The sequence below is a fragment of the Acinonyx jubatus genome, chromosome E2 (assembly GCF_027475565.1).
Source record: "Acinonyx jubatus isolate Ajub_Pintada_27869175 chromosome E2, VMU_Ajub_asm_v1.0, whole genome shotgun sequence".
Classification (NCBI taxonomy): domain Eukaryota; kingdom Metazoa; phylum Chordata; class Mammalia; order Carnivora; family Felidae; genus Acinonyx; species Acinonyx jubatus.
Window position 1 is genome coordinate 7,172,154 of NC_069396.1, and position 27,473 is coordinate 7,199,626.

Consider the following 27,473-nt stretch of genomic DNA (forward strand, 5'->3'; position numbering starts at 1 on the left):
GATAGAGTGTGTCACTCAGCAGGGGACAGGCAGAGAAAGGGGGACAGAGGATCTGAATCAGGCTCTATATTGACAGCAGTAAGACTGATTTGGGGCTTGAACTCACTAACTGTGAGATCATGACCTGAGCTGAAGTCAGATGCTTAACCAACTGAGCCACCCAGGTGCCTCTAGAAATTCTAAGGAAATTCTTAAGCTGACATCTACACCCACTGAATCAGAAGCACTGGGGGTGGGACCTGGAAATCTCTATCTTCCAGAGCCTTCCAGAAGATTCTGGCATATTCTAAGATTTGAGAACCCCTGTGCTGGCCCCTGAGCTGCTTGAGGGAAAGAATCCTACTTCTCTCTCCCCCTAGGACCTCGGCCCCTGCCTGGTCTTCAGTGGACACCAGCAGATATTTGTGGGGTGGAAGGTGGGTGAATGAATGAATGAGAGGCCATTCATCTCTGTCTGAACCTGTCCCTTTCTGTCCTTCCTGCTGTTCCTGCTCCTTCTGGGATTCGGGCACTTCCCAGGCCAGTGCCAGGGGCTGCAGGTGTGCCAGGTGGCCGCAGATGGGACCTACTTCGGAGACCCGTGCCCCACCCAGAGCAGCTACCTGTGGGTGCAGTACGAGTGCCAGGAAGGTGAGTCCCCAGCTTGCCTAGCCATGGGAATTCCCGATTTCCACACCAGGTCCAGCCCCACTTGGAGCACTGGGAGAAGACACCCCTGGGCGTCGATCTGTGTACTAAGACTTCCTCACCCACCACTCGTGCCCTGCAGCCTGACCTTCCCACCCGGCTTAGCCTCTTGGGGTAAAGAGTCTGAGGCTCCTGTTGCAGAAATGAGCCATCAAGCCAGAAGTTCGGTTTCCTGGAGTGGCCCAACAAACACATCAGATAAGGCCAGCATTGCTTGACAGAAGAAAGCCAAAAGATGTCTCACTCCCCGACCCCACACCCACCTGGGCCACCGCCCTGCCCTGCCCGTAGGCTGCATTTTAGGTCACACATGAACTTTTAAAAACTTGAAAGATCTAAAAGTAACATGTATAATTACAATTTATAAAACTGTCATAAATCAAGAAAGAAGAATTCGTCCCTTCAATTCTCCAGTCCTACTCCTCCTAAGGAAACCACTGCTAAATGTTTACTGTAAGTTCTTCCCTGCTCTTTATTTTTTTTAATGTTTATTTATTTATGAGAGAGACAGAGAGAGAATGAGTGGGGACGGGGTAGGGGGGGGGGGGGGGAGAGAGAGAATCCCAAGCAGGCTCCGAGCTGTCAGCACAGAGCCCAAAATGGGACTTGATCTCATGAAACGTGAGATCGTGACCTGAGCCGAGATAAGAGCTGGATGTTTGACTGACTAGGCCACCTGGGTGCCCCTCTTCCCTGCTTTTTAAACTGTTTTCAGACATGGCTGTGTATGAGTGTACATACATAAGTTATAATCATTTAAAATATATTAGTTTACAGCTCTATTTTTTTTTTTTAACTTAATAATATATTCTGGACATCTCTCCAAGTCACTACCTTATTCTTTTAATGGCTGCATAGTATCCCATCATAAGATCATGTCAAAATTTATTGAAACAGTCCCCTGTTGACGGACATTTAGGCTGCTTCAGATTTTCTGTTGTTAGGTGCACCCTGCAGCAGTCATTCTCATGTGTATATCTTGACATGTGCCGGATTCTGTTTAGAGGAGAGGTCCCTAGTACAGGGAATGCTGGGTCACAGGGTATGTGCAGCTTAAATGTTCAAAGATGCTGCTAAATTACACTCCAAAGTGGCCGCGCTGATTTGCACACCTACTAACCGTGTATGAGAGCTCTGCTTCCCCCTAAGGCAACGTTCTGCCACCGTCCAGAAAATCAGTCACAACACACTTTCCACTGAGAAGATGAGTTGACGGTGCAGGGAGCTCTGAAGGGAAGAGCGAGTCAGGGAATGTTGGGGTCCCCAGGGACGATCCAGGACAGCAGGGTCCATGGGTGTAGAAGGGGGGGTACTACAGAGAGAAGGGGACAAGTTTTACCAGCGCCATTAGTGTCTTGGAGATGCCTGGGTGGAGTAAGAGGGAGCGGGACGTCTTCATTCTATTTTCTGGGAAGAAGAGGCCACGTGTTTTGGCAGTGCTTTCTGGTTGGTGGCTTTGCTAATGGACAAAGGGTGCCCTTTGGAGATCTGCCAGTCTCAGTGTGGCTGTCACTGGACAAATGCATCGCTTAGGCCAGGGGGTGTATTGGTCTGGTGACCCCAGACCAAATTTTCTGCCCCAATTTTGATTTCAAATATCCTGCCCCCATGTGAACCGGTGTGCTCTAATCACAGTGTTTCTGATTTGTAAAGGGAGAGATTCTATCCGGCAGTCCCCCCACTGCCGTGCCCCCCCCCCCGCCCCCGCCACAGTGCCCAGAAAGGCCTCGCTGCTGCCTGCGTGTCCTCAGGCAGCTATGAATCAGGACCACGAAGACTTTCCGACTAGCTCTGGAAAGTCCTTTTGATGTGCATTCAGCTTCTTCTATCTTTTCCTTCTTCATTTGTGCTCAGAAACTGAAAGATTCTGCTGCACAAATTAGCCGGGGGCTGTGGGAAGCCTCAGCAAATTCTATGCCCCTCCCCGTCCTCCATAACAGTTTTGAAAGCTCAGGTTTTGTAAAATGTAATGTGCACTAAATGGCTTACAATGAATCTTTGGCCACCTTAGCCAAGTAGATCTTCCTAAAGGTGCTTGGCTTGTCTTTTTAAACATGATGAAATACATTTAGACAATCAATAGAATCCTGGTTAAATAAATTAGAGTACATTGTGCAGCTATTAAAAAGAACAAGGCAAGGGCACCTGGGTGGCTCAGTTGGTTGGGTGTGTGACTTCAGCTCAAGTCATGATCTCACAGTTCGTGGGTTCGAGCCCCACATGGGGCTCTGTGCTGACAGCTCAGAGCTTGGAACCTGCTTCGGATTCTGTGTCTCCCTCTCTCTTTCTGCCCTTTTCCTGCTCACGCTCTGTCTCTCTACCTCTCTCAAAAACAAATAAACGTTAAAAAATTAAAAAAAAAAAAAAGAACAAGGCACTTCTGAGTTCATACAGAACCATCTCCAACATATAGTAGGTGAAAAAAAAAAAAAAAGGAAGATGCCAAATAGTGAACACAGCATGAACCATTTGTAAGAACAGAAAAGTATGTATGTGCTTAGAACGTGTAGGTATCCCTGGAAGGTGACCCTGGATACTGGTAACAATGATTGCCTCTGGGGACACTGCAGGATGACAGGGGAGGGAGGCTTTTTTCTCACTCTATACCCTTTATACATTTCAAATTCTGTACCTTGGCATGTATTACCTATGAACGAAATATAAAATTTAAAAGAACTTTAAAAAGTAAAAACAGGGGTGCCTGGGTGGCTCAGTCATTTAAGCGTCCAACTTTGGCTCAGGTTATGATCTCATAGTTTATGGGTTCGAGCCCCACGTCGGGCTCTGTACTGACTGTTCAGAGCCTGGAGCCTGCTTCAGCTTCTGTGTCTCCCTCTCTCTCTGCCCCTCCCCTCCCCTGCCTCTCTCTCTCTCTCCTTTTCAAAAATAAATAAACATTAAAAAAAGTAAAAATAAAATTATAAAAATTTTAAAAGCCCCACCTAAAGATAAAGGACAGGTGGATAGAAGAGAGTATGTTTTAAACAGAAGCATGCAATTTTGCTTTGTGATGGCATATAGCATTTTCCTTTTTGATCTGCAGGCCTACAGCTGATGGTGTCCAATGAGAGTTTCATCTTTGACAATGTCACCATCTCCCTGACATGGCTCCTCTCTCCCTACATTGGAAACCTTTCGTGTATAATTAGTACAGGAGATGGCCACACTTTTGATCCCTACTACCCTCCCAGGTAAGAGGAATCTCTGAGCCTTGAGTCAGGATGTATCAGTCAGCTTCTGCTGCATAACAAAACATCCCCAAACTTAGTAGCTTACAATAATATTTATTATTCCTCATGGTTCTTTGGGTCAGCTAGGTGGCTTTGCTTATCTGGGCCAGCCTTGCTGGGGGCGTATGGCCTCAGAAGTCCTCATGTATATGTCTGGTGGTCAGCTGAGTGTTGGCTAGGGGCATGTATTGCATAATAATCACCCAACAGGCTAGTCTAGCCTCACTGGCATGGTGGCAGAGGGTTTCTAGCAGCAACTGAGAACAAGGCCTACTGTGCAAGCATTTTTAAAATCTCTACTTGTATCACATTTTCTAATGTCTCATTGGCCAAAGGAAGTTCCATGGCCACACTCAGGCTCAACAGGTGGAGAAACAGACTCCACCTGTTGATGGAAGAAATGGCAGAGCCACAGTACAAAGGGGCATACGTACAGAAATGGCATGCACAGGTTTTCTCACTATGGAGGCCACATGAACAGTCTTGAAGAGCTGGGTCCTTATGGGTTCGCTCTGTGTAGAATCGCTCCTGGGTCACTGTCCAAGGAGTTGGTAATGATGTGAAAAAGATGCTCGCATGGATGTGGGAATGTTTTCTGTTGGCAAGAATAACAAATAATAATAGTAGCAATATTCATAACAGTCCAGCCAAGCAGCTTTCACATATAATCTCATTTAATCCTCACTACAAACCCTATCAGCTAGATCTATGCTATCCAGCAGAACAGCCACTTGCCACATGAGCTATTGGGTATTTGAAATGTGGCAGGTCTTAATTAAGATATGATGTTAATTAAAACACACGTGGGATTTTGAAGATTTCATCCGCCCCTCACCAACCTCTCATAAAAGATGTAAAGTACCTCACTAATTTTTAAATATTGATTACATGTTGAAATGAAAGTATTTTGGATATATTGGGTTAAAGAAAATAAATTATTAAAATTAATTTTATGTATTACTTATTCAATGTGGCTCTTAGAACATACACATGGGTGGCTCACACTGTATTTCTATTGGACAGTGTTGAGCTAGGTAACTGTTATTTTGTTTTCATGGACAAAGCAGCTGAGGCTCAGAGAGGTATAGTGGCAGCGCCCAAGACACACAGCTTGTGAGTGGCAACATGGTGACACAAGCCAGGACTGTCTGGCATAAAAGCTGAGGCCCTCAAGCCCCTGGCAGATTACACGGCATGAAGGCATTATACTCTGCATCCCCTAGGAGAGCCGAACCTCCCCAGCCTGATGGCAGCTGAACTCAATTCATAACATTTCCAAGTCCTACTGGGCCTGGGGTAAGCTCCATTCTGCTCTGCTGGGTGCCCCCAGAATGATCCAGAATTTCCAGATCCTCAGTGGGTTGGGGGCTTCTTACAGGGGTCTTCAGTTCAACATGAATCCCCAGGGAAATAATGGAGGCTCATAAGCCCCTTTCCTAACCGTAAACATCTGCAGCTCTACCCTGTGGGGAGCTAGAAGTTCTGAATCCAGTCCTGCACATGCTCAGCATTGCTGGAAGCCCTGGCTGGGGTGGGGCCAAGAGGGGCCAGCCCTGTCCCTGGCCCAATTCTGCCCCAGTGAGGGAAAGTTTCACACTCAACAGTCCTCTGAGGCCTCAGACATTGTGCTGTGCCGCCATATAAAATGGCATGTCCAGAAGCTAAGGTTCTAATCCCAGCTGCTGCTAACGTGTGTGAGACAATTTCTGGTCTTGGGTTTCCGTTCCCTTCCCTGTCGCATTAATATTGGTGGCTGCCTTGTTTCGTGGAGTAAAATGAGAAATTACATGTGAAGATGCTTTGGGGGAAATGTTACAAAATGTTACAAAAGTGATACAAATACCCATGACCTTGTTGTGCAGGTTTCTTCCTGCTTGCTACCATGGCAATGAAAAAACAGCAAATGCTAAGCTATACAATCGTCCGGCCCCCAAATTTTAAACAACTTGCATTTGGCATTCGTCAAAATCGACTGTCGGTAGCCCTGCTAAGACCTTTAGTTACACAAAGACATTCCAGTAATAAACAAACAAACAAACAGTAGCTACAAATTGGAGCAAATGAGACAAAATGCTAGTATTAGTCAACTCTGGATGGTGAGGCCAAAATACTCAGCTTCTTCTGTCATTTTGGTTAATTTTGGGAGATCCATTTCCAATGCTTCCTTATCAGCAATAGCAGCCTCGGCACTCAACCTAGAATATTAAAAATGGCATGAATTTTAAGTTCACAGAGGTCACATACCTTGCGTGAATGTCGCTGTGCTGTTATGTGTTTGTACGGCATCCTACTTTTGCTTAAGTCATGATAAGCTAAGACCTAAATGGGCCACTTCCTCTCTACTGCAGACAAACAACATGAGCTAATGGGGAATCCGATCTGAAATAGAAACAACATAATAAAGTCAAAGGATTTCTCCTTTAGATTCTTCTTGCCTTGCACTCCCGATGTATTGTGTTCATATGAACGTCAAGCTGTTTTGCTTTACTGTTTGTTGTAGGAAACTTTATACGTTTCTGTAATTTATTGTGTGCCTCCTGGACCAATTTGCGAAGGTGAAATTTGTCCTTGTCCAGCTTTGGGTGTCTCAGCGCCACCTACCGACAGATCAGGGGATTGCCATCATTTTGGGGTCTATTCAGAGCTGCCTCCACACGTACCTGAATCTGGAGGGGCCGCTTCCCTGGAAATCGGTATTTCGTAAGACAGAACAAAATTCAGAGGGACCTAGATGTACACAGGATGTTGGGAAGCTCAGAGGAATTATGTGTAAGGTTATGGTCATAAAGGACTGAAGTCTTTCGGGGGAACCAGGCAGGAGCTATGGAGGTAGAGAAAGGGACAACAGGGATGTGAAGGGGCGTGGCCTCCTCAGGTAACTGCGAGCACCTCGCGTTACAGCAGGAGTTCGGGGTATGTGGGGGAAAATGAAAGATGCTGCTGGAAAACTCAAAAGGAGTCTGCTGATAAAGAGCCTTGATATGCCAGCCAGTTTGGAGAAATTGTTTTTAGGAGAACATGTAGGTTGGGCACCAGGAAACTGATTTGGGGTACAGCAGGTTTCCCGGGGGAGGGGGGTTCCAGGATGGAGCAGGGGCAGAAGGTACAATGGGATGCACTAGCAACACAGGCCCTTCCCATCCCTACAGAGAATTCTAGAGCCGGGACCTGACGGGACTGAGGCAAGAGAGTGGAACCTCAGCGCTCTGGCACAGAGCAGCCATGGGATGCAGGAAGGCACCCTGCAGGGGAGGAGGGGGGGAGGCTGCTCCCTTTAGCCAAGGGGAATTCCTGGAGATGGATTCATCTGTGAGGCCTTGGCCACTAACACACCAGAGTGCTGGGGAGGGGCAGACCTCGGCCTTGAAGTGCAGAATCTGGGTGACTCACATCCACTACAGAGGATACTTAAGAATATTTAGGCCATTTGGCTACATGATCTGTGATTGTTAATACTGTTGCAAGAGTTACTAATAGTCACTGGGTAATTTTAAGGGCTAAATGGGACTACAAAGAAGAAAATAATTGGCACAGAGTTGATTCTTAAAAATGGGTAATTGTTGCCATTATGTTAATATTACAGAAGCACATACTACTTTTATTTTTAAGAGGCTAAGTGGCATAAATGCCATCCTATTATACACACATACACACACAAAACCCCACAATATCTGAGCCTATCACATACCAGGTACTTACTCAGCCATGGTCTCATTTAAACCTCACAACGACCCAGCCAGGAATGGCTCTCACCTCATTGTATGGACAAGGGAGCTGAGACTCAGAGTGGTTGAGTCATTAGGTTACACAGGTGACTGACGGAGCTCTGGAGACCTCACTTCCGGCTTTCTACCCTTTCCATTCTACCACACTGCCCAATTTGGTCAGGTGGCTTTATCCACCAAGCCGGCTAGCAACTTGTGAGTGACATTAACAAAATGGCACAGACCTTGGTATTCTTAACAATTGGACATTCTGAGCAAAGATAAAAAATGTGAGCTCTCTTCCCCATTTTCTTTCTTTTTAAAGAAAAGCCACATCCCATTAATGTAAACGATCAAAGCAGCATGTGCAAATCAGTGAGTGGCAGTGTCTTCGACTAAGTTTTAAACTTTTTATTGAGGCATAAATATGTACGAAAAACTGCACAAAAAGATACAACTCAGTTAACTTCTACAAAGTGAAATGTCTACACCCATGTAACTCGTACTCAGATCAAGAAACAAAATATGACCAGTCTCCCAAGAGTCCTCCCGGGGCCCCCAAGTCTACCAATTTCTACCACTGTCGATCAGTGTGACCCGTTCGAAACTTCTATAAGTGGAATCATAAAGCATATTCTCTTTTGTGTCTGACTTCTCAACAGTACATTTTTGAGATGTATCCACATTGTTGTGTATAACTGTGCCTTCTTTGTTCTCATTTCTGTAGAACATTCCATCACATGGATATTCCTTGCTTTACTTATTCCTTTCTAGTGCCGGTAGTCCTTTTGGGTGGTTTCCCCTTTGGACAATTACAAACTATGTGGCTGTGAACATTGGAGCGCATGTCTTTGCTGCATTTCTGTTGGGTTTGCACCCAGGAATGGCACTGCTGGCTCGTGGGATCATCAAAAAATGTTAGGTTGTTGCCTCCGTTGCTTTGTACTCCGAGCAGATCTTCCCTTTGTTGGCAGCAGTTTCTAAAAGCACTTTGCTGTCTTCTGCCTCCAGTGAGATCACTGGGAGACAAACCAGGAAAAGTCCGTTTCTCTGCCTTTCGTTCCTGAGCACTTTCAGTTGGCAGGAGAGCTCAAGGAATGGAATGAGTCGCTTTTCCCAGCAAGATCCCTGAAAAACAGCCCAGATTTTGCTATTCAAAACCATCCTTCCTGTGACTGAAAAGAGTTAGTGTTTTCTTGTTCTGAAATCCACGTGGTCTGTTATTAGAGCCTACTCCAGCATCCTTTTGATTAGTGTTTGCTGGTGAAACTTTTATACTTTTACTCTTAACCTATCCATGTCATTATATTTGTTAATTTTTTTTAAGTTTATTTATTTATTTTGAGAGAGAGAGTGAGGGTGAGAACATGAGCAGAGAGAGAGAGAGGGAGGGAGAGAATCGGAGAGAGAGAATCCCAAGCAGGCTTTGTGTTGTCGGTGCAGAGCCCAATGCAGGGCTCAATCCCATGAACCATGAGATCATGACCTGAGCTGGAACCAAGAATCAGCTGCTTTAACTGACTGAGCCACCCAGGTGCCCCCTTATCATTATATTTAACGTGGACTTCTTATAGACAGTCTATGGTTGAGAATTTTTTTTTAATCCCATCTGGCACAATAATTGGTGTGTTTAGATCATTTATAAGTAATGTAATTATTGATATAGTTGGATTTAGGTCCACTGTTTTCTTGTTTTCTGTTTGCTCCTCTGTTTATTTTCCCTCTGTTCTTCTCCTCTCTTGCCTTCTTTTGGATTATTTGAATATTTTTAGCATTCCATTTTAACATATCTATCAGCTTTTTTGGTTATAGATCTTTTTATTACTTTTTTAGTAGTTGCTTCATGGATTACAATATACATATCCAACCTTTCACAGTCTATATGGAGTTCATATTTTACTTCATTAAAATGTTGAAGCTTTACTGGCATATAGGTCCCTTTGCTCATCCTCCTCTATATTATAGTTGTCATATGTGGGACATTTACATATATTGAAAATCTCTCTCTCTCTCTCTCTCTTTTTTTTTTTTTTTAGTTTATTTACTTTTGAGAGAGAGAGAGAGAGCAAGCACAAGCCAGGGAGGGGCAGAGAGAGGGAGACAGAGAACCCAAAACAGGCTCTAGGCTCTGAGCTGTCAGCACAGAGCCCAATGAGGGGCCTGAATTTACCAAAATGTTACCAGTCTATGGATTTACCAAAATATTTACCATTACTTGTGCTCTTCCTTCACCCTTGAAATTCAAAGTTTCCCTCTGGTATCATTTCTTTTCTGCTGGAAAAACTCCCTTAAACACTTCTTTTATAGTATATTTTTTGGCAACAAATTCTCTTAGAGGATTTCTTTATTCCTGAGAACGTCTTCATTTTGCTTCACTTCCTGGAGGACATTTTTGCTGGATATAGAATTAGGTGTTGACAATTCTTTTCTTTCAACATTTAAAGATGTTGTCACTGTCTTCTGACTGCCATGCTTTTGAAGGGAAATCTACAGTCAGTCACATCACTGTTTTCTTTACATGCAATGTGTCATTTTTCAGGCTTGTTTTGAGATTTTTTTTCCCTTTACCTTTGATTTTCAGCAGTTTTATTACTGTATGTGTGGGCACGGTTTTCTTTAACTTTTCCCCTTTTGTGGGGGATCCATGGAATTTCTTGAATCTTTACATGTATGTATTTTGCCAAACTGGGTAAGTTTTCACCCATTATTTCTTCAGTGTATTTTTCTACACCGATCTATCTCTTCTCACTGGTCCTCCCATGACATAACTGCTTTCTTTTTTGATATTGTCACACAGGTTGCTGATGCTCTACTCATTTTTAAAAATTTAATATTTTATTAAGATGTCAATTTATCTTTTCTTCAGCTTGGATACTTTCTCTTGCTCTTTGTTCAAGTTCACTGACTTTTTTCTGTCATCACTATTCTGCTATTGCAAGCATCCAGTGAATTTTTTATTTCAGATACTGTTTATTTCTAAAATTTTCATTAAAAAAAAAAAGTTTCTGTTTCTCTGCTTAGAATGTCTGGCTTTCCGTTCATTTAAAGAGGGTTTACTTTTATGTCATGGAGCATGGCTGAAATAGCTGATTTCAAGTCTGTCTGATAATTCCAACCCCTGAGTCACCTGAAAGCTGACATCTATTATGTTTTCACTTGAGATTGGGTCAGATTTTCCTCATTCTTTGTGTATCATCAAGCAATTTTGGATTATATTCTGGACATTTTGATAGTAGGTTCTGAGACTTTGGATCCAGTTAAAATCCTCTGGAAAATAGATTTTTGTTTTGTTTTAGCAGGCAACCCACCTGGTTAGGTTCAGACCACACTTTATGACTTGCCTTCTGTGAGTGGTGGTTCCCATGTTGGTGTCGTTTCCAAACCTGTTTGGGTTGGCCCCGCTCATGGGACACTCAGGATGGTGTTATGTTGTAGTCTGACTCAAACAAAGCCTTGGCTGTGTGTCTTTGGCTCTACTTTGCACGTGCATAATATGTGAGTGAGCTCATAGTTTGTGCTGGGTTGTTCATGGAAGTGGGGGCCCCTCCTCTCCACATCTCTCATTTTCAGGGTCCCCCCACAATCTTCAGCTCCCACACATCTCTCTTCACGGCTCCTCTGGATACAAAGATGGGTTTTCTCTTGGGAATTAGGTGTCTGCATCACCCTACACTGTCAGTGCAGCTCCAAGAGCGAGAACAGCCTAGGGCATGGCCAAAGAGAAAAAAAGAGAAATGACACAAAACAAAACCAGGTATTATTTGCTGTGCCCTCAGACTCACTGGGTCTCTTTTCCTGGTTCTCTTGGCTAAACAGAGGGGATTTCTCTTGGGGTTTTTGTTTTCTTCATTCATTGTGCAGTTCATTGACTCAGGGTACCCTAGGGACAAAGCCAAGATATAAAGGAGATTAAAAAAGAAAAAAGACACAAAACAGGAAAGTCCCATCTTTACAGGTAATTCTTAAAGCCTGGGCTTTCCTCCCCAATCTGTCTGCTGTTGTTTACTTTTCAGAGTCCTCAGCAAGCTTCTTTTTGAATTTTGCCTAAAGTCGTAATCAATGGAAGAGACAGGTGGTGGCTTTACTCTTGGCAGGCACCAAAAATCCAGCTACCGTTTTGCAAGCCTTTTCACAAATATGCTCATTTGTCAAATATTTCTCAGCACGCCCTCTATGCTAGGCGCTGTGTTAGGTGCCGGATTTATAACGGAGATCTAGACAGACACCGTCTGTGCAGACGACCTAGCGGGGAAGAATGCCAGTGGTGGAGCAAGCACACAAGGAATGAGTGTCACCCAGGAGAAGCAGCCGAGCTACAGCATTGCCTTTATGGGGAACCTAAGGAGGGCTTCCCTGAGGAGGTGATGTTCCTTTGGTCCCTGAGCACCAAAGGAAGAGCATGAGTGTGAGCAGACAGACGAGCCCAGAGCCTTCCCAGCAAAGAAGGCCTTGAGGCCCACCTGCAGGCCTTGAGGCCCACCTGCAGGCCTTGAGGCAGACGGGAGGTGGCACATTCCAGGAACCGAAAAGAGGGCAGAGCGGACATACAGCTGGGAGGGGTGTGGCAGGAGATGGGGGTGAGGTCAAGAAGGGAGGTCATGTGGGTCTTTATGGGCCACATTGGCGATTTTCAATCAGTTCTCTCGGCGAAATGAGAAGCCAAGCTTCTATCATTCTGATACATTTGGAATATGACCCCACTTTACAGATGGGGAAAATATGGTTCAGAAAGGTAGGCTGGGGCATAGCATTTTACAGACGAGGGGGATTTATGCGAGCCACAGAGGGAATAAAGAGCAGAAAAAGGACGTGTAACCAAATATTCAACCCCCTGATTGGTCACTGCTATTTCTTCCACTCCCACCTGCTCTAGACACCTCAACGTAACCTTTGTGAACACCAAGGGCTTGGTCACGTAGCATCTCTTTCTTCACCTGTTTATCTTTGCAGGGCAGGGGAGGTGCAAGGTAGGTGAGTGCATATGTGCACATGTGTGTGAATGCATGTGTTTGTGTGTCCCCAACATGGCCAACACTAACTATTGCTGGCAGTTTATCCAGCAACGTGACCCACCAGTTCACAGTCCCTGGGGAATTTATTGTGTTTGCCGAGTGCACAACCAGTGAGTGGCATGTGATGGCTCAAAAGCACGTGACAATCCGAGACAAGACGGAAAGGCTCAGCGTGACTGGGTGCTCCGGCCTGTCGACGTTGGGAGCCAGTCCTCTCTGCCGCACTGTCTTCGGGGAACCTCTGTGGATTCAGGTGGTACTTGATGGAGGTGAGTCTACAGAAATGGTCAAGGTCAAAGCAACCTTGATTTTCCCCAGATCTATCCATCCAACTCCCAGGCTTTAATAAATACTAACAGCACTCATGTATCCAGTTAGTTTTTTAGCTGTTCAACTTATTTAGCACCTTGTGCGTGCCCGGAACTGGTCTGAGTACTCCACGTGTGCTAGCCCACCCAGTATATACTATTATTATCTCCACTTTACAGATGAAGAAATGGAGGGAAGGTTCAGGAATTGGCTTGAAGTCACAAGGCTAGTAAGCTAAGTGAAGCTCTCTGCCTTCCGATGCCCTTCTTTACCCACAGTCCCATCAGAACAGAATTGCCAAGTCACTCCTTGTTAGGGAACCTGAATAGGACCGGGAGAGCTACCAGCTGGGCCTGAGCCCATCTCAGTGAGGCCAGCGTTGACCAGCCTGGCACAATGATGCTGCCCCCAATCAGGACTGACATGGAGCAACACGTACTGCCACAGCCATAGCAGATGTTATGGCTGGTGTCCCTTGTGATTGGTCAGTTTCTTCTCTGATTGGTCAGAGAGGCCATTTTAATTGGTCATGTCCATTCTGATTAGTCAAAGCGTCCTTTCTGATTGGTCACAGCATCTACTCTGATTGGTCACAGTGTTCATTCTGATTTATCACAACATCCATCCTCTTTGGTTGGGACCCATGTAGTTTCAGTTGTTAAACATTCTGAATATCATCCCTCTTCTCAGTAGAGACCCTACCAACGAAGACCCACCAGTACCTGAGGCAGCATCTTTATTCCAGGCACAGGTCTGGTTTGAGATCCGGACAGAAGCCTGCTGGGCTAAACCGCGTGGCACAGAGCTGCAGAGGTGAGGACATGGCTCAGTCCGACCTCACAGCTCCTGGAGCCTCACCCAGCAGAGATATGATGGAGCTTAAACACAGGGTCCTGAAACAGTCGTCGGGGCTCCTCTCTGTCTCGGTGTGCTTGTTGGCCAAAGACGGCTGCTATGTGCACCAGGGAAACATAAAATAATCCTTCATTTATGTTTTTATCCTACAAACGTAATTGCCTACTGTTTGCCAAGTGTGGGGAGAGGGAGCAGTAAGCATGAGTGTCAGAAGGTACCATCATCATTGTCTTTATCATCGTCATTAGCATTGTCATCGCTCAAACAAGAAATACCCTAGCTTGGCTTCTGTTGCAAAGAATCCTAATTTGGTGGTTTAAATCAGATTTTTAGAGTCAACCACAGTATTTAGCATCCAGGTCGGACAGCCGGCCCCAACCTATAAGGGAGCCGCATCTTAAGGTGAACAGGCTGAGTGTTCCCGTGGAGCAGGGTTTCAGGCGGTCTGCCACGGAGGTGGAAGGAAATGACTTCACCTGCTCCTGCTTAGGCCAAGACTCGAGGCTAATTCTCAGGCATAAAAATCAGCCACGCCTCGGGAGACGCTCCTGTGTTAGCCTTCCACCCTCCAAGGACAAACCTGTCCTCATATTTTCATTACAAACCTTTAAGTTTATGGGTAACACACGCAGAGCACGGAGCAGAATATGCAGATGAGCAGAGAGGACTCAAAAAGAAAAATCACTCATGAACCCCGTACTCAGAGATCATCACTGTTAAGACTTGGGGGTGGGCCTATCCTTCCGCATGTCTTTATGGCTATACCATCTCCATGTCTATGTCCAGAATCTGACCTTGGAGCTTGGGTCTCCACCGTCTCAGTACAATCTACTGCATGGCTGTTGCCAACATTCTTAAATATCTCTCACCCCACATAGGAAGAGGGGTGACTTACACTGTGCTGTCGGGTAATACAACCCTGGCTGAGTTCACCACATCAAGCGGCCTGCTACCCTACAATCTGACCCTGGACAGAGCAGCCCAGCAAAGGATGGGACCCGGGATGCACCACCTGGAGATCCGAGCCACCAGCAACACCACTTCTGCACCCTCCTGGAACATCACAGTCTCCTTCACGGAGCCTCTGTCAGGGCTATGGGCCTCCTGGGCTTCCGACCACTTGGAGCTTGGACAAGACCTACTGGTCAACGTCTCGGTGGCTCGTGGTGCACCGGAGAGACTGACCTTTGAAGTGGCAGGACTCAATGCAACCTTCTCCCATGAAGAAGAGAGTCTCCAGGGACCATTTGGGATTTACCCTGTGGCAGTTCCTCTTGAAGGTATTTGGGGTGGGTGGGTCTCCTCCCAAATTTCCCTCCTCTTTCCTTCCCGACTCGGAGTCCAGGGTCCCGCCAGCCTGTGTCTGTGTGTCCTGAACACAAAGGGGGTTCACAGCATCCAGCCTGGGGCATAAAATAAGAAGAGACATCTTATCTGCCCTCAGAGCTTAGAGTCACAGGGGTTCTCACTTGTGGCACTTCTAACGTTCGGGGCTGGATCGTTCTTTGCTGTGGGGGTTGTCCTGCACACTGTAGGGTGTTTACTGGCATCTACCCACTGGATATCAGTAGCACCAGCCTCCTAAGTACAACCAGAAATGCCTCCAGACATTGCCAACTGTCCCTGGGTAGCAAAATCTCCCCCACTGAGAACCACTGGAGGAGAGTTGGAAGGATTCCAATTTTTCCATCATTTCTAGAGGAGAGTGTGGTTCAGGGGGGATCTGCAGTCCATGCCCTTCAGGGAGCGAGAGATAAAAGGGTGGGAGAGGGAGGGACAAGAGAGGAAGAGTCAAGATGCTGGCTGGAATAGAGATAGGGTGACAGACTGGCTGGCACCACCAAGGGAGGAGACTAGAGGAGACATTTGCATTTAATCTGGAGAGAACAGAGAGTCCTTCAGGGCAATGTGGTGAAGTCAGCAGCCAGGAATGTGATGAGGGTCACAGAGTCCCCAGCCCACCCAGAACCCTGCCTACCTTCCCCGCCAAGGATCTCAGAAGTCTGTAAGAGAGGTGGAAATACTGCGCCGGGGTGGGGCTACAGTGCCCTCAAGCAGCAGATTTAGCAAAAGAGATAGGTTAAATGACAGGTTTCAGAAGAAAACCATTACAACTTTGCCAGGTATCAAAGGTCCAGCTTGGAACAAGAGGAATCCAGAGTGAAATGAAATGACAATGGAAAACATACACACTATATAGGCTATAATTCAAATGCAAATTAATTTTTGTTGTCTACAAAAGCCGCTTGGCAGGGGATAATAGATAAAATCTCTACATGCCCTGTGAAGTTGTGGCTCACTCTTAAATGGTAAGTAGTCTTCTTTTCCCCACAAGAAAAACAGATTTGGATGAGATAAAGGGGGTGAAGAGGAAGGAAAGGGCACCAGGTAGGGCAGGAAGACCCTCACTTATCAGCGCTGGCCCGGTCCTGGCCAGCCTTGCCTGCCAACCAATGCTCACCAGCCCAGCAGATGTTTGCAGCTGCCTCTTGCAGGAGCTTCTGTGGGCTTCTGAGGCCCCTGCTAGGTCCCTGAGTTGGGGAGGGGGGCAAGACAAACATCTGGTCCTCAGAAAATTCTCACCTTTTCTTTGGCCAGCTACCGGTAGTTTTCCAAACGCAGGAATGCAGCCCTTTCCTGCCCCCACTCTCCCTCTCACTCCACCCCGTCATAGACCATCCTTCAAGAGTATGAGAAAGGAACCTGTCCATGGGGGTCCCGGATCTGAAAGAGCACATATCCACCTTTCCCAGGGTCCCCTCTGATGAGCTCCTCTCTAGGCTCGAGAAAAGAAGGTAGCACCCACCACCTTTTCCCATGAGGGAGGAGGGTGGGATACACATATACCCTGAGTCTTACAAATCCTTCTCTCCCCTCTCTGCTCCTCAGTCTTTTGAAAGTCCTGTCATGTCCTTTCTTCTGCTGGAATCTCCTCTCTAATCTGACCAATGAGCACTACTCGTCCTTTGTACTTTAGCTTTAGCCTTGCCATGAACCATGATCAGTGCAGTGACTCCCTGCTACATGTCCACAATGCCCCCGTGCCAGTTCTTGCCATGGTTGGCACTTGGTCTCCTACAAGCATACTAGACTATAAGGAACTTGAAGACAAAGACCATGTTTCATTTACCTCTGTGTCCCAGAGCCTTGCACCATGCCTGGTATACAACAGGGGTCCATTAAATGCTCAGGATGAAAGATTCAAATGCTGCTGTCAGCGGACCAGGAAGCATAGCTTGGGAGAGCTGTCTCAACACAAGTTAAACAATTTATTGCAACACCCTTAAGTCTCCACCTTTTGCATTACAGGCACCTTTCTGGTCACGGTAACGGTGAGGAACGCCTTCTCAAACCTGAGTCTGGAAATTGGAAGCATCACTGTTTCAGGCAAGGAATTTCTGCAAGGGGCTATAAAACTCATGACCAGCAGTCTGGGTCATCACACTTGCTCGGGATCCCGGAAGGGACTCTTCAAAACAGAGCTCTGAATGCTTACCTTGCTCTGTAGATTTTAAGAATTCTCTGGTTACTCTAAAGCGCTGTCATGTACACAGTAAAACATTCAACCGCTGTTACAGAATTCTAAAACATCCGAGTTTACTGCTTTAGGCTCCAAGCAACAGGAGGCCCAACCTAGGTGGCTTTAAGTTTGGTCGTTATGATGTCACATACTGAGAAGTTAGGAGGTAAGTAGTTCCAGGATTGGTTCAGGGGTCCAGTGTCACCGGCAGGGACCCAGGCTCAGTCTGCTATTCTGTTCTGCCACCCTCAGAGTTTCTGCTTTGCCCATAGGGTTGCATCTCATCAACATGGCTGCTGCAGTTCCAAACATCGCAGGTCAACCCAGGATCATCCAGCAGCTGCACAAACCCGTTTCCCCCTCTGTAGCTCTTGTTACTAGGAGGGAAGTTTTCCCCACAAGTCCCCAGCATTCTTCTCCTCAGATACCATCAGCCGGGGTCACGTACCCTAGCTCTAAGGGGTGCTGGGAAGCAAGTATCCAGCAAGTATCCACCCTGGCTATAAGGGGTGCTGGGAAGAAAGTATCTAGCAACTCCAGCTCTGTGGGAGAAGGTGGATTCTGGCAGCCAAGAAGAAGGGTGGGGTAATGGCTGGTAGGTAGGCAGCCAACAGTAGCTGAAAGTCACAGAGCTGAAAGTCCACAGCAAATGTGTTTGCCAGGACTCTTTGTGTAGCAAGGGACAGAAAAGCAGTTCAGACTGGCTCAACTCAAAGGGAAATTTTATCAACTCACAAAAAGAAAAGGCCAGGGGCGCCTGGGTGACTCAGTCGGTTAAGCGTCCAACTTTGGCTCAGGTCATGATCTTGCAGTTCGTGAATTCAAGCCCCACATAGGGCTCCGTGCTGACACCTCAGAGACTGCAGCCTGCTTCAGATTCTGTGTCCCTCTCTCTCTGCCCCTCCCCCCGCTTACACTCTGTGTCTCACTCTCTCAAAAATAAGTAAACATCAAAAAATTAAAAAAAGTAAAAGAAAGAAAGAAAGAAAGAAAGAAAGAAAGAAAGAAAGAAAGAAAGAAAGAAAGAAAGAAAGAAATGGAAAGGCAAAGTCCAGGGTTTAGGCACAGCTAGATCCAGTCACTCAATATTGTCAGAAATCTGCCTCTTCTCATCTCTTGGTTCTATGTTGGCTTTATTCTGATTCCCTCATCCCATCAGTAGCAAGATGGCCCCAGGCTTCAGTCCTTACTTAACCCTAGAGGAGAAGGAGTCCCTCTTTGCTGACATTTCTAGCCCAAGTCCTGAGGCCCCCTTTACTGGTCCAAGCTTGGTTCATGTTCCCTCCTGGACCCAGTATTGAGACCAGGGGAAAGTGGTATTCAGTTTGGGGAGACCAGGATCACATGCCCACCTGGAACATGCTGTAGGGGTGGCGTCACCCAAACCAAGGACTGAGAGCAGGGGAGGGATGTTTCCCGGGGGAAAGAATCGCCCATAAGTGCTGTTACCAAAACAAGGGGGCACGGATGCCTGGATGGGGGACAAAACCATCAGATGTTTGTGCAATTGTCCACAGCCCTCCTTTTCCACTTATGGAATGTGAGGCCCAGAGAGGTGAACTGACTTCCCAAAAGTCACTCAGCTAATTCATGGCAGGATCAGAGGCAGCAATTACGTCTCTTGATTTCTTCCTTCCGGGTTATTGGCCCATCTGCCTTAAGATTAAGAAGGAATCTCTGTGTCTGGCATCTTAGCTTTGCTTTACATAATTTTATAGACCTTCGAAGTGAGAGTTCTCAGAATGAGAATTCACTGGGAGAGAATTTTGTAAAGATCAACAGTACCCAGATGTTAACCAGGACACGAGAGCCTAATGACTCCCCCGGATCTGCCAGTGCAGATGAAATACATTCCTGTCTTAATCATTACACTTTAACTAGACATTACCATATTCACATTTCGATGATTTTTCAGGGCATATCAACTGAGTGTACATGTTCCATTTTTTTTTACCTTGCTATACTAACCCTCTTTATAGACATACACAGATTACAAGGCAATGGTATAGAAGCACAGCAGTCAGCTCTCCTGAAGCCTTGAGGATAGGGATTGCCTTTTGTCGTGGGTGAGGAACCTAAGACTCAGAAAGAATCACTAACCTGCCTGGGCTCACACAGCCAGTAAGAGGCCAACAGGAAGACCCAGAAATGCACTGTGGTGTGCTGAGGCCGGGCCCTAGCAGCTTGCCAGAGCTGGTTCTGTGCATCTGTTGCTCTATAATCACTGAGGTCAGCTCGGTAGCCTGAAATCTGCCTTTGTGGGAATACAAACACCACCGGAAGTAGTAAATGGTACAAATCAGGGCTCCCCACTCCCCACCCTTTAACTGGTAGTTAAACATTTAACAGCATACAGCCACATGCTGGTCTCTAAATCTCGTGTTTTATTTGCACTGGCAACTGCCTGACTCTTTCTTAACAACCGAAGACATGTCTTCAGTCCAGTGGTGGACATGATGGTTTGGGTGTTTACCCATTTTGATGACCTGAATGCTTGCCAAATTTCCCTAACTCATTTCCAAGACAGGTGGATCTCCCCAGGGCATCTTCAGCACACCCTCTGACTCTGCCCTTTGGTAACCTTATAAACACCTACCAAAGTCTGACGCCTGTTCTCATTGTGTTCACAGCTCCTTCCAGTGTGCGAGAACCGTCTGGAACAAATGCCAAGAGAAAGAATGTGAGTTGTTTTGTTTTTTAAACACTTAACCTCACGAGAAAAAGATGTCTGAAAACTCTGCTTTAGTTTTGAGTTTTGGCTTATTGGTGCTAATACCCAGAGTACTAGGAGGCATGGAGGTTTCTTCCATTTGAAAAGAGATCCAGAAGGACTGAAATCACAGAAAGCATGTTCTCCAACCAGAACAGTGTTATATAACGAATCAGTAATAAGATATCTGGGATACGTACATACCTTTTAGACATCACGGAAATTAAAGAGCACACTTAAAAAAAATCAGGATCAAAAAAAAAATTCACAAGGAAAATTAAAATATATTTGAGTGTTAATGACAAAATAACCTATCCAAATTTGTGGGATGCAGCTAAAGCAATGTTCAGAGGGAAATTTATAGCTGCTAATGCTTAAATGAGGAAGCAGGCCCATGTTCCTCAGTTTTTACAGCAGGACTAAGGCCCGACTCCTTGCTGTTGACATTGTCCATGCACGTACTTTATTCAATAACAAAGACTATGCGTTTATAATGTCAAGGCTTGGTGTTAGGGACTAGGGACACAAAGGTGAATAAACAGCTGTGGCCCCTGCCTTCTTGGAGCTTAGTGGGTGAAATTACTAAACAAATTAGCATGTAATTAGGAATTGTGGTAAGTGTTTACAAGCAACAGGGTGCAGTGACAACCAACACAGCATGGCCTAGCAAATGTGATCGGATGAGGCCTCGTAGAATGGGACATTCAGGTGGAGACCTGAAGATAAGACGGTCAGCCTTGCTGGAAAGCAGAACAAGAGCTTTCTGGGTGCACAGATATGAAAGCCCCAAGGCTAGAAGTGTCCTGAGGCCTGTGGGCGGGGAGGGAGAGCATATAGGAGATTACAGAGAGATGGACAGAGGCCCGATCACATGAGGTCTTAGGTGCCAAGACAGGGGTTTGGGTTTTATTCTTAGGCCATGGGAGACTACAAGGGGTTGAGTTTTGCCATGTAGCCTCCTGTTACACCAGACTAAGCCCTTTAGGCCCAGCTGTTTGATAGGTCCTGCCAGAACTTACTCCAGGAACACACCATATGCCTGCCAATCCCTCCTCCTAGAACCCACAGACTCCATTATTGCCCAGCTCACCCTCACTCCTCCTCTTTCACAACAGCTCTGTAGTCTTTTTCTCTGGGGAAGCTTGTCCTGACACTGGCTGCCCCCCTTACAGAGGTCACAGCTCTGTGTCCTCCTCTGCACCAGACGAAAGAGGAAGGACATCACTAGCTTCTCTCAATCCGCAGCAACCCAGGCATCAAATGCTATCAAACCATCTTCAGAGGAGCAGATGTTCTCAACCTACTGCCTCCCTCTTACACGTTCTCGTAATTCTCTGGGCCCCCCTCTCCTGTAGCAGCTAGAATTCTGTGTTTTAGTCATCAGTTTCTTTGTCCATCTTCCCTCCTAGACTGAAGAGCAAGGCCCAGGTCTCTATTCTTGTATCTCTAGGCATCAAGCATGGGGCCTGGCCCAGAGCAGGCCCTGGTAACAGTTGGAAGCATGATGGACACTCAGCAATGAGCCCATGTTCAGACTAAAGTTACTTACCCAGTGACCCATCTCCAGAGGAGAGCCAGGTGGATCAGATAGGGTCTGTCTCCATTCTGTGCCTTATGGTGCGACTACCCTTGGCACAGACTGCTGTGGGGAAGAAGGTAGGATACCAATTGTGGAGGGGCATCTCACCAGCCAGCTGCTTTTTCTGCAGAGAGAGAAAGGGGACAGGCAGGTGTACGTGGAGCCTGGCCAGTATGTGGATCCTTTCACAACCGTGACTCTGGGCTGGCCAGACAGGGACAAGGATTTACGTTTCCAGTGGTCATGCGGTAGGTGGCCTTAGAGCTCTGGAACTGTCCTATCTCACCACAAAGTAATGGATAGAGGTCAACTTTGCTTTTTTTTTTTTTTTAATCTTCACACAGGCATTACTTATCCTTGACATTTTGTGTGCTTTGCATGTGCCAGAGATTGAAAATCCCATGGAAATGGGAGGTGGCGGGTGTGGGGTGGGGGCGGTGGGGTGGGGATGGGGGAAAGCAGTGGCAAACCAAGGCAGAGGGAGCCCTAAAGGCAGCAACACAGAGATGCATTGAGAGGATTAACCCTAAAAGTCAATAGGCTTTATTTTCCCCACAAACAAGATCAGTGCTAAAAACAAAGCAAAACAAAACAAAACAACTCCTTCCTTTTGGGTGGATCCCTCCTGTCACCTCCTTGCCCTTGCTGGGTATGTCACTGGGAGAGTCTAGAAGGGAGGAGGCATTTTCTGACAAACCAAGAGGACAGCACCAGTACCCACTTCTTAGAAATGGTTGTCCTGCTTTATAGGGATACATCCTAGCTACGTACACATTCTTTCGGAAATGAATGCCATCCATATCACACTTACTATTTTTATGATTTTTTTTTCTTTGAACAATACATCCTGCACATTTTAATGCCATGGTATCTTCTCTATCTTGATTTCATAAGAGAGTAAGTGCATAATAGACTGTCAAAGTTGATGTATGGTCATTTATTTACTGGTACCCTGTTTTTGGACACATAGGTTATTCAGAATTATTTGCCCGTATATAAACAACATTGTAATGAACATCCTTGTAGTTCTGCCTTTATCTGCATCTGTGGTTACCTTCAGAAGTAAGTTTTGAGAATAAAAAATAAATTTCAAGAAATGGAATAACTGGGTCAAGTCATATAAAATGTAGAGCCTTTTGATATCCACTGGTAGGTGCTCAGGACATTCTTTGGAATATTAGTTTTCACTATCTGAATTCACAGAGGATACAGGTATACAGTTTGGGTGGTTGAGCTGATGGCCTGACCCTAGGTCATGTCCCGTGAATGACTACCAAACTTCGGGGCAGGGGGAGCAAGGTGACTGATGGGTAAACATCGATCAACACAGATGAAGGGCGAGGGATAGAGACTTACTGAGCCAGTATCATAAAGCAGGAGATGGCATGTGTCCTCCCAGATGGGGAGAACGACCCGCCGGATCCCCAGTGTACCCACAGGGACATACAGCTGAGGACAGTTGTTTCCACGTGGTATGAGAGGTACACCAGGGACAGGAAGCTGTCCTGGATGCTCCCCCAGGCAGAGCTGTATATCCCCGCCCCCCTCCCCTACTATATGCCTGCCTGTCCTCAGTGCAGGTCGCTGGTGCCGAAGAAGCAGACAGACCCTGCAGGTCTGCTCAGGGTCAGGGTGAAGGGCGGCTCATGTCCCCAGAAGCATCCTTCTGCAGTGCCATCCTCGCACCCTGCAAGTGAGAGTGTTTTTAAAAATCAAACTCTCTCTTTGGAGCTGCTTTTCTTATCTATGACTCTTTTCTTCTAAAAACCCAGACCGGAAGCGTCCTTGGATGATCACAGCCTTTGCCCCTCTCTCTCAGGACGTTGCTGGGCCCAGTGGAGCTACTGTGTTGAGAGGCATCTGCTCCGTGTGGACCAGGGGGAGCTGGTGCTTCCTCCGCCCTGCCTGCCACCACCCAGCTCCGCTGTCACCCTGCGCCTGGCCACCTGGAGGGGCGGGGAGCTGGAGAACCGGGAGGAGCAGTGTCTCTACGTGTCTGCACCCCTGGAACTCAGGCCTCGAGTCAGGTGGGGGCACGAGAGCAAACTCCCGCAGCAATGATGTCCCTTCGGCCACCGTTTACCGAAGAGCCAGGGCAGGCAAGGCTTCCTCAGCCCAGATGTGAAGAGGCTTCGAAGAGGAATTAACTTGGCAGCAAAAGGGGGGCTGGAGAGGGAACATGGGTGACAAAGGGAGGAGCACAGAATAAGCCAGAAGTGAAAGAGGCTGGTGTGGCTCCTATGGAGGGGGACAGGGGAGCAAGAAGAAACGAGGGGAACAGGCAGGGCCTGGCTCTGGTGGGACCGTGTGGGTTATAAATAAAGACATGATTCTGAAGAGTTCTGGAAAGCCACCCAAGGGTTGCAAGCAGGCTGGGGACATGATCTGTCCTAGTACAGAACGCTGTGGCAGCAGGGTGGAGAGCAGGCTGGAGGAGGGCAAGAGCGGGCTCAGGGAGATTGCTTGAGCTCTTGCATCAAAGTGAAGGCTGAAGGAAGCTTGGTCTATTGGGTGGGGCCCAGACAGAGAGACGTGGCAGGGATAAGGGAACAAGCCAGGGATGACAGTGCAGGACTACAACAGGAGGAAGCCACTCTCCCTCTGAGGACTACAGAGGTAAGCAGGGGGATGGTGTCCTGGGAACCCTGGGAGCTGCAGCTGTAGGGGAGGCGGCCCCCAACAGGAGCTGTGGGCTTGGTTGGAGGAGCACAGCCACTGCCAACAGCAGCCCACCTGCTAAGGAGCAGGGACCGTGGTGAATAAATACCCTCCCGCCCTCCCATTGTTACCTTCTGATCCCCAGCCAATGCCTCCCATTGCTGGACCCAAGCAGAAGCCAGCCGGCACAGGAATGTGGGTGACACAGTCCACAGAGATTAGCCTCCTAGTGTCCAGGGCCACGGAGTTGATGGAGAGCAGGCTGTGGGGACAAATAGAGAATGTCCAGCACACCAGTGTTAGGACAGACATGAAGACAGGAGGGAGATTGCCAGCTGCTATGCAGTTACAACTGAGAGGTCCCGGGGATGGGCTGGACCCACGGCAGGTGCCAAAGGGATCTCTTACTGGCTCAAGGGAGGGAGCGGGATGCTATAGAGAAGGCCCTGGAATCGAACCTAGACATGCTGGTTTGTGTTGCCCTCCCCCACTCAGGAGTCGTGTGACCGGGAACAAATCACGCCAGCTCCATGAGCCAGGTTTTCTGGCTCTGACAAGGGGATTCTAACATGTGGCTCCTAGGGTTGTGGTAAGCACTGGATGAGGGAGTAACGATGCAAATCATTTGTAACCTGTGGCACGCAGGCAAAAAAACCACAGTATTCCTTTATTATTGGAGCTAGAGGGAGTCACAGAAATCGTTCTTAACTCCCCATTTTGCAGGTGAGGAAACAGACTCAGAGAGTTTAAGTGACTCATACAAGGTGAGCATTCACAAGAGGCAAGGACAGTATCTGAGGACCCTGGACTCCATGCACTTTCCACACCACTGTCCTGCACCCTGAATGAAGTGGGAATTCGGTCAGGCACAGGTCCTCTCCTTGACCAACGTTACAGGTCCTGGTTTGGGTTGGGGCAGGGGTTGCCTTTATTCCATCTCCCACCAGAAGAAAGGCCCTGTGCCACCTTCTCAAAGGACTTGAGAAGAACCGGACAAAAGACCAGCCCAGGAGGCCTGAGTGAGCTTCCTCACCGCCTTCTGTCTCCCCTTCAGCTGCGAGGAGAACCACAGACCTGGGAACCCCGGGGAAGACACTGTGCTCAGAGTCACCATGGGGGATGGCTCCCCAGGGGCCGTGTTCAACTGGTATTTAGATGACACCTCGCTGGGGAAGGTGAGGACGCTGGCAACCACCCACTCTGACTGACCAGACCTGTGTCGCATGTCCAGTACTGAGCACCCCGGGGGGTGGGGGTTGGGGGGTGTTCCCCAGAGGAAACCCAGGTCATGGGTCAGAAGGGAGAATGGATGCAAGGGAGCAAAAACAATGGAGAAACCTCAGAGCAGATGCTACGGGTGCCCCAGCCCGGTCCCTCTTACTAGGCTGATGCATGGTCCCCAGCTGCTGTGGAGTGACCGCTGGCCAATAACTGATGGCTGGGGGTGGCCAACGGCCCAGGCCTCTTGCCTCTGACAACCTCTGCGGTGTGGCTGTCACTTCCTGTGGGATCAGGCTGAGGCTGGCTGGACACCTCCTGAAATCACTTCCCTGCCTAGTTCATTCTGTGCCCTACTCTGCTTCCTTCTTCCCTCTGGTTCTCCCAAGGGCCCTCCGGCAGGAAATGACCTGCCCGTGAATCCCCATCTCAGGTTCTCCTTCAAGGGAAACTGACCTCAGACAATCACCTAAGCAAGGCTGGAAATTGGGTCTCTGGGCTGACTTGGGGAAGCAGGTGGTGCCTTTGCCGCAGAGACAGATCTGGAAGGCCTCCCCAGGGTAAGGAGCCACTGCCCTGCGGAGGTCCAGCAGCCTGGCTGCAGCCTCGGGGGCTCTGGGTGGTGTTCTCTTTCAGGCGGAGCCTCTCCCACCCGCCTGCAGACTTCAAGGATTTTGGCCCAGGGCTTTAATCCTCCTTCAGAGCAACACGTCCACGCTGCGGCTGAACAGCTCCTTCCTGCAGACCTGGGGCCAGGCCCTCCGAATCAGAGCCACAGGTGCGGAAGGCTCCCCGCAGGCCCCGGCACGGTTTCCGCCTGTCTGCCGAAAGCGAACCAAGGCAAACTCAGAAACCCAGAAATGTGGGACATCAGTGCAGGGTCAAGGGCCACATGCAGAGTCTGGTGTCAGCCCCATCGCCACCACTTTCTAGCTGGCGGCAAGGCATTTAAACTCTCCGTGCCTCCATTTCCCGCCTCCGAACTGCACTATGCAGGGTGGATGAGACAGATCATTCTGGTGCAGTCTGCGTGTCCTGCCAGGTCGTTCTCACCTTAAACAAGCCAGTGCGGTGGGAAATGTAGATTCTCAAAAAGACAAACAATGGGGGATTACTCTTCCAGATGCATTCAGTTGGTTCGGTTTTTCTCAAAGTGGCCCACAGACCACCCACACTGGGACAACCAGGGATACTGGTTTAAAACACACACTCCAAGGCTTGCCCCAAACTTTCTGAGTTAGGTCTAGGCTAAGGAATTCATTTTAACCGATTAAAATTCTCTTCGTGCCCAGCTCTTCCAGGCACATACTCTTTTTGAAGTGTCAGGTGGTGAGGGATGCTGGTGCAGGTAACTGTGGGCTCTTCGCGGTGCTGTGGAGGCCTGGAAAGAGCATGGCTTTGGGTGGGGTCAGCCCATTTCTAGATTCTGGCTGTGGCCCTTCCTACTAGCTCTGTGATCTTGAGCAAGTCCTTTCATTTCCCACTATACTTCCTCATCACCACAACTGCAAGGAAGCTGCTAATATTAGCCCTGTTTTACAGATGAAACACTGACTCTCAAAATGTGAGATCCTGGGGTGCCTGGGTGGCTCGGGCGGTTAAGTGTTCAATTTGGCTCAGGTCACGATCTCACGTCACGGTTCTTGAGTTCGAGCCCCACATTGGGCTCTGCGCTGAACGGCTCAGAGCCTGGAACCTGCTTTGGATTCCGTGTCTCCTTCTCTCTCTGCCCCTCCCCCTCTTGTCCTCTCTCTCTCTCTCAAAAATAAATAAACATTAAAGAAAAAAAAAAGAGTCCCACAAAAGTGAGACCCCAGGATACCTGCATCAGGGGGAGTTGTCAGATGTGCAGATTGCTGGGCCCCACCCCAGAACCTCCAGAGAGGTCTGAGGCTGGGGGTCAGGAGAGGAGCCTGGGAACCTGCATGTTTAACAAGCTCCCAGGGTGATCCTGAAGCATGGTGGAGTTTGGGTGACTCACACAGCCCCCC

At 47.7% G+C, this 27,473-nt stretch overlaps 2 protein-coding genes across 4 annotated transcripts in view; one reads left to right on the top strand and one right to left on the bottom strand.

Annotated features, from left to right (window-relative positions):
• Positions 1–27,473, bottom strand: part of BCO1 (beta-carotene oxygenase 1) — a 161,943-nt gene that overhangs the window by 68,581 nt on the left and 65,889 nt on the right. Inside the window, exons 6-12 of the mRNA XM_053211340.1 lie at positions 24,396–24,526; positions 23,215–23,293; positions 21,577–21,730; positions 19,914–19,971; positions 11,404–11,501; positions 6,162–6,296; positions 4,352–4,512 (exon numbers count right to left, since the gene is read on the bottom strand). The gene's annotated coding sequence lies outside the window, so the exon portion shown is untranslated. The remainder of the gene's footprint in view (positions 1–4,351; positions 4,513–6,161; positions 6,297–11,403; positions 11,502–19,913; positions 19,972–21,576; positions 21,731–23,214; positions 23,294–24,395; positions 24,527–27,473) is intronic.
• LOC106984006 (polycystic kidney disease protein 1-like 2) overlaps positions 1–27,473 on the top strand; it is an 86,786-nt gene that overhangs the window by 8,650 nt on the left and 50,663 nt on the right. For 2 of the 3 annotated variants that reach the window (XM_053211329.1, XM_053211330.1), the window contains exons 1-3: positions 23,499–23,633; positions 25,319–25,439; positions 26,119–26,260. In XM_053211329.1, the coding sequence (XP_053067304.1) occupies positions 25,377–25,439; positions 26,119–26,260 (205 nt within the window). In that variant the 5' untranslated portion in view covers positions 23,499–23,633; positions 25,319–25,376. Of the gene's footprint in view, positions 1–519; positions 631–3,730; positions 3,879–12,681; positions 12,903–14,675; positions 15,078–17,106; positions 17,185–19,947; positions 19,998–21,736; positions 21,855–23,425; positions 23,634–25,318; positions 25,440–26,118; positions 26,261–27,473 lie in introns of those variants that run through there. The other variant, XM_053211331.1, reaches the window with a different exon arrangement.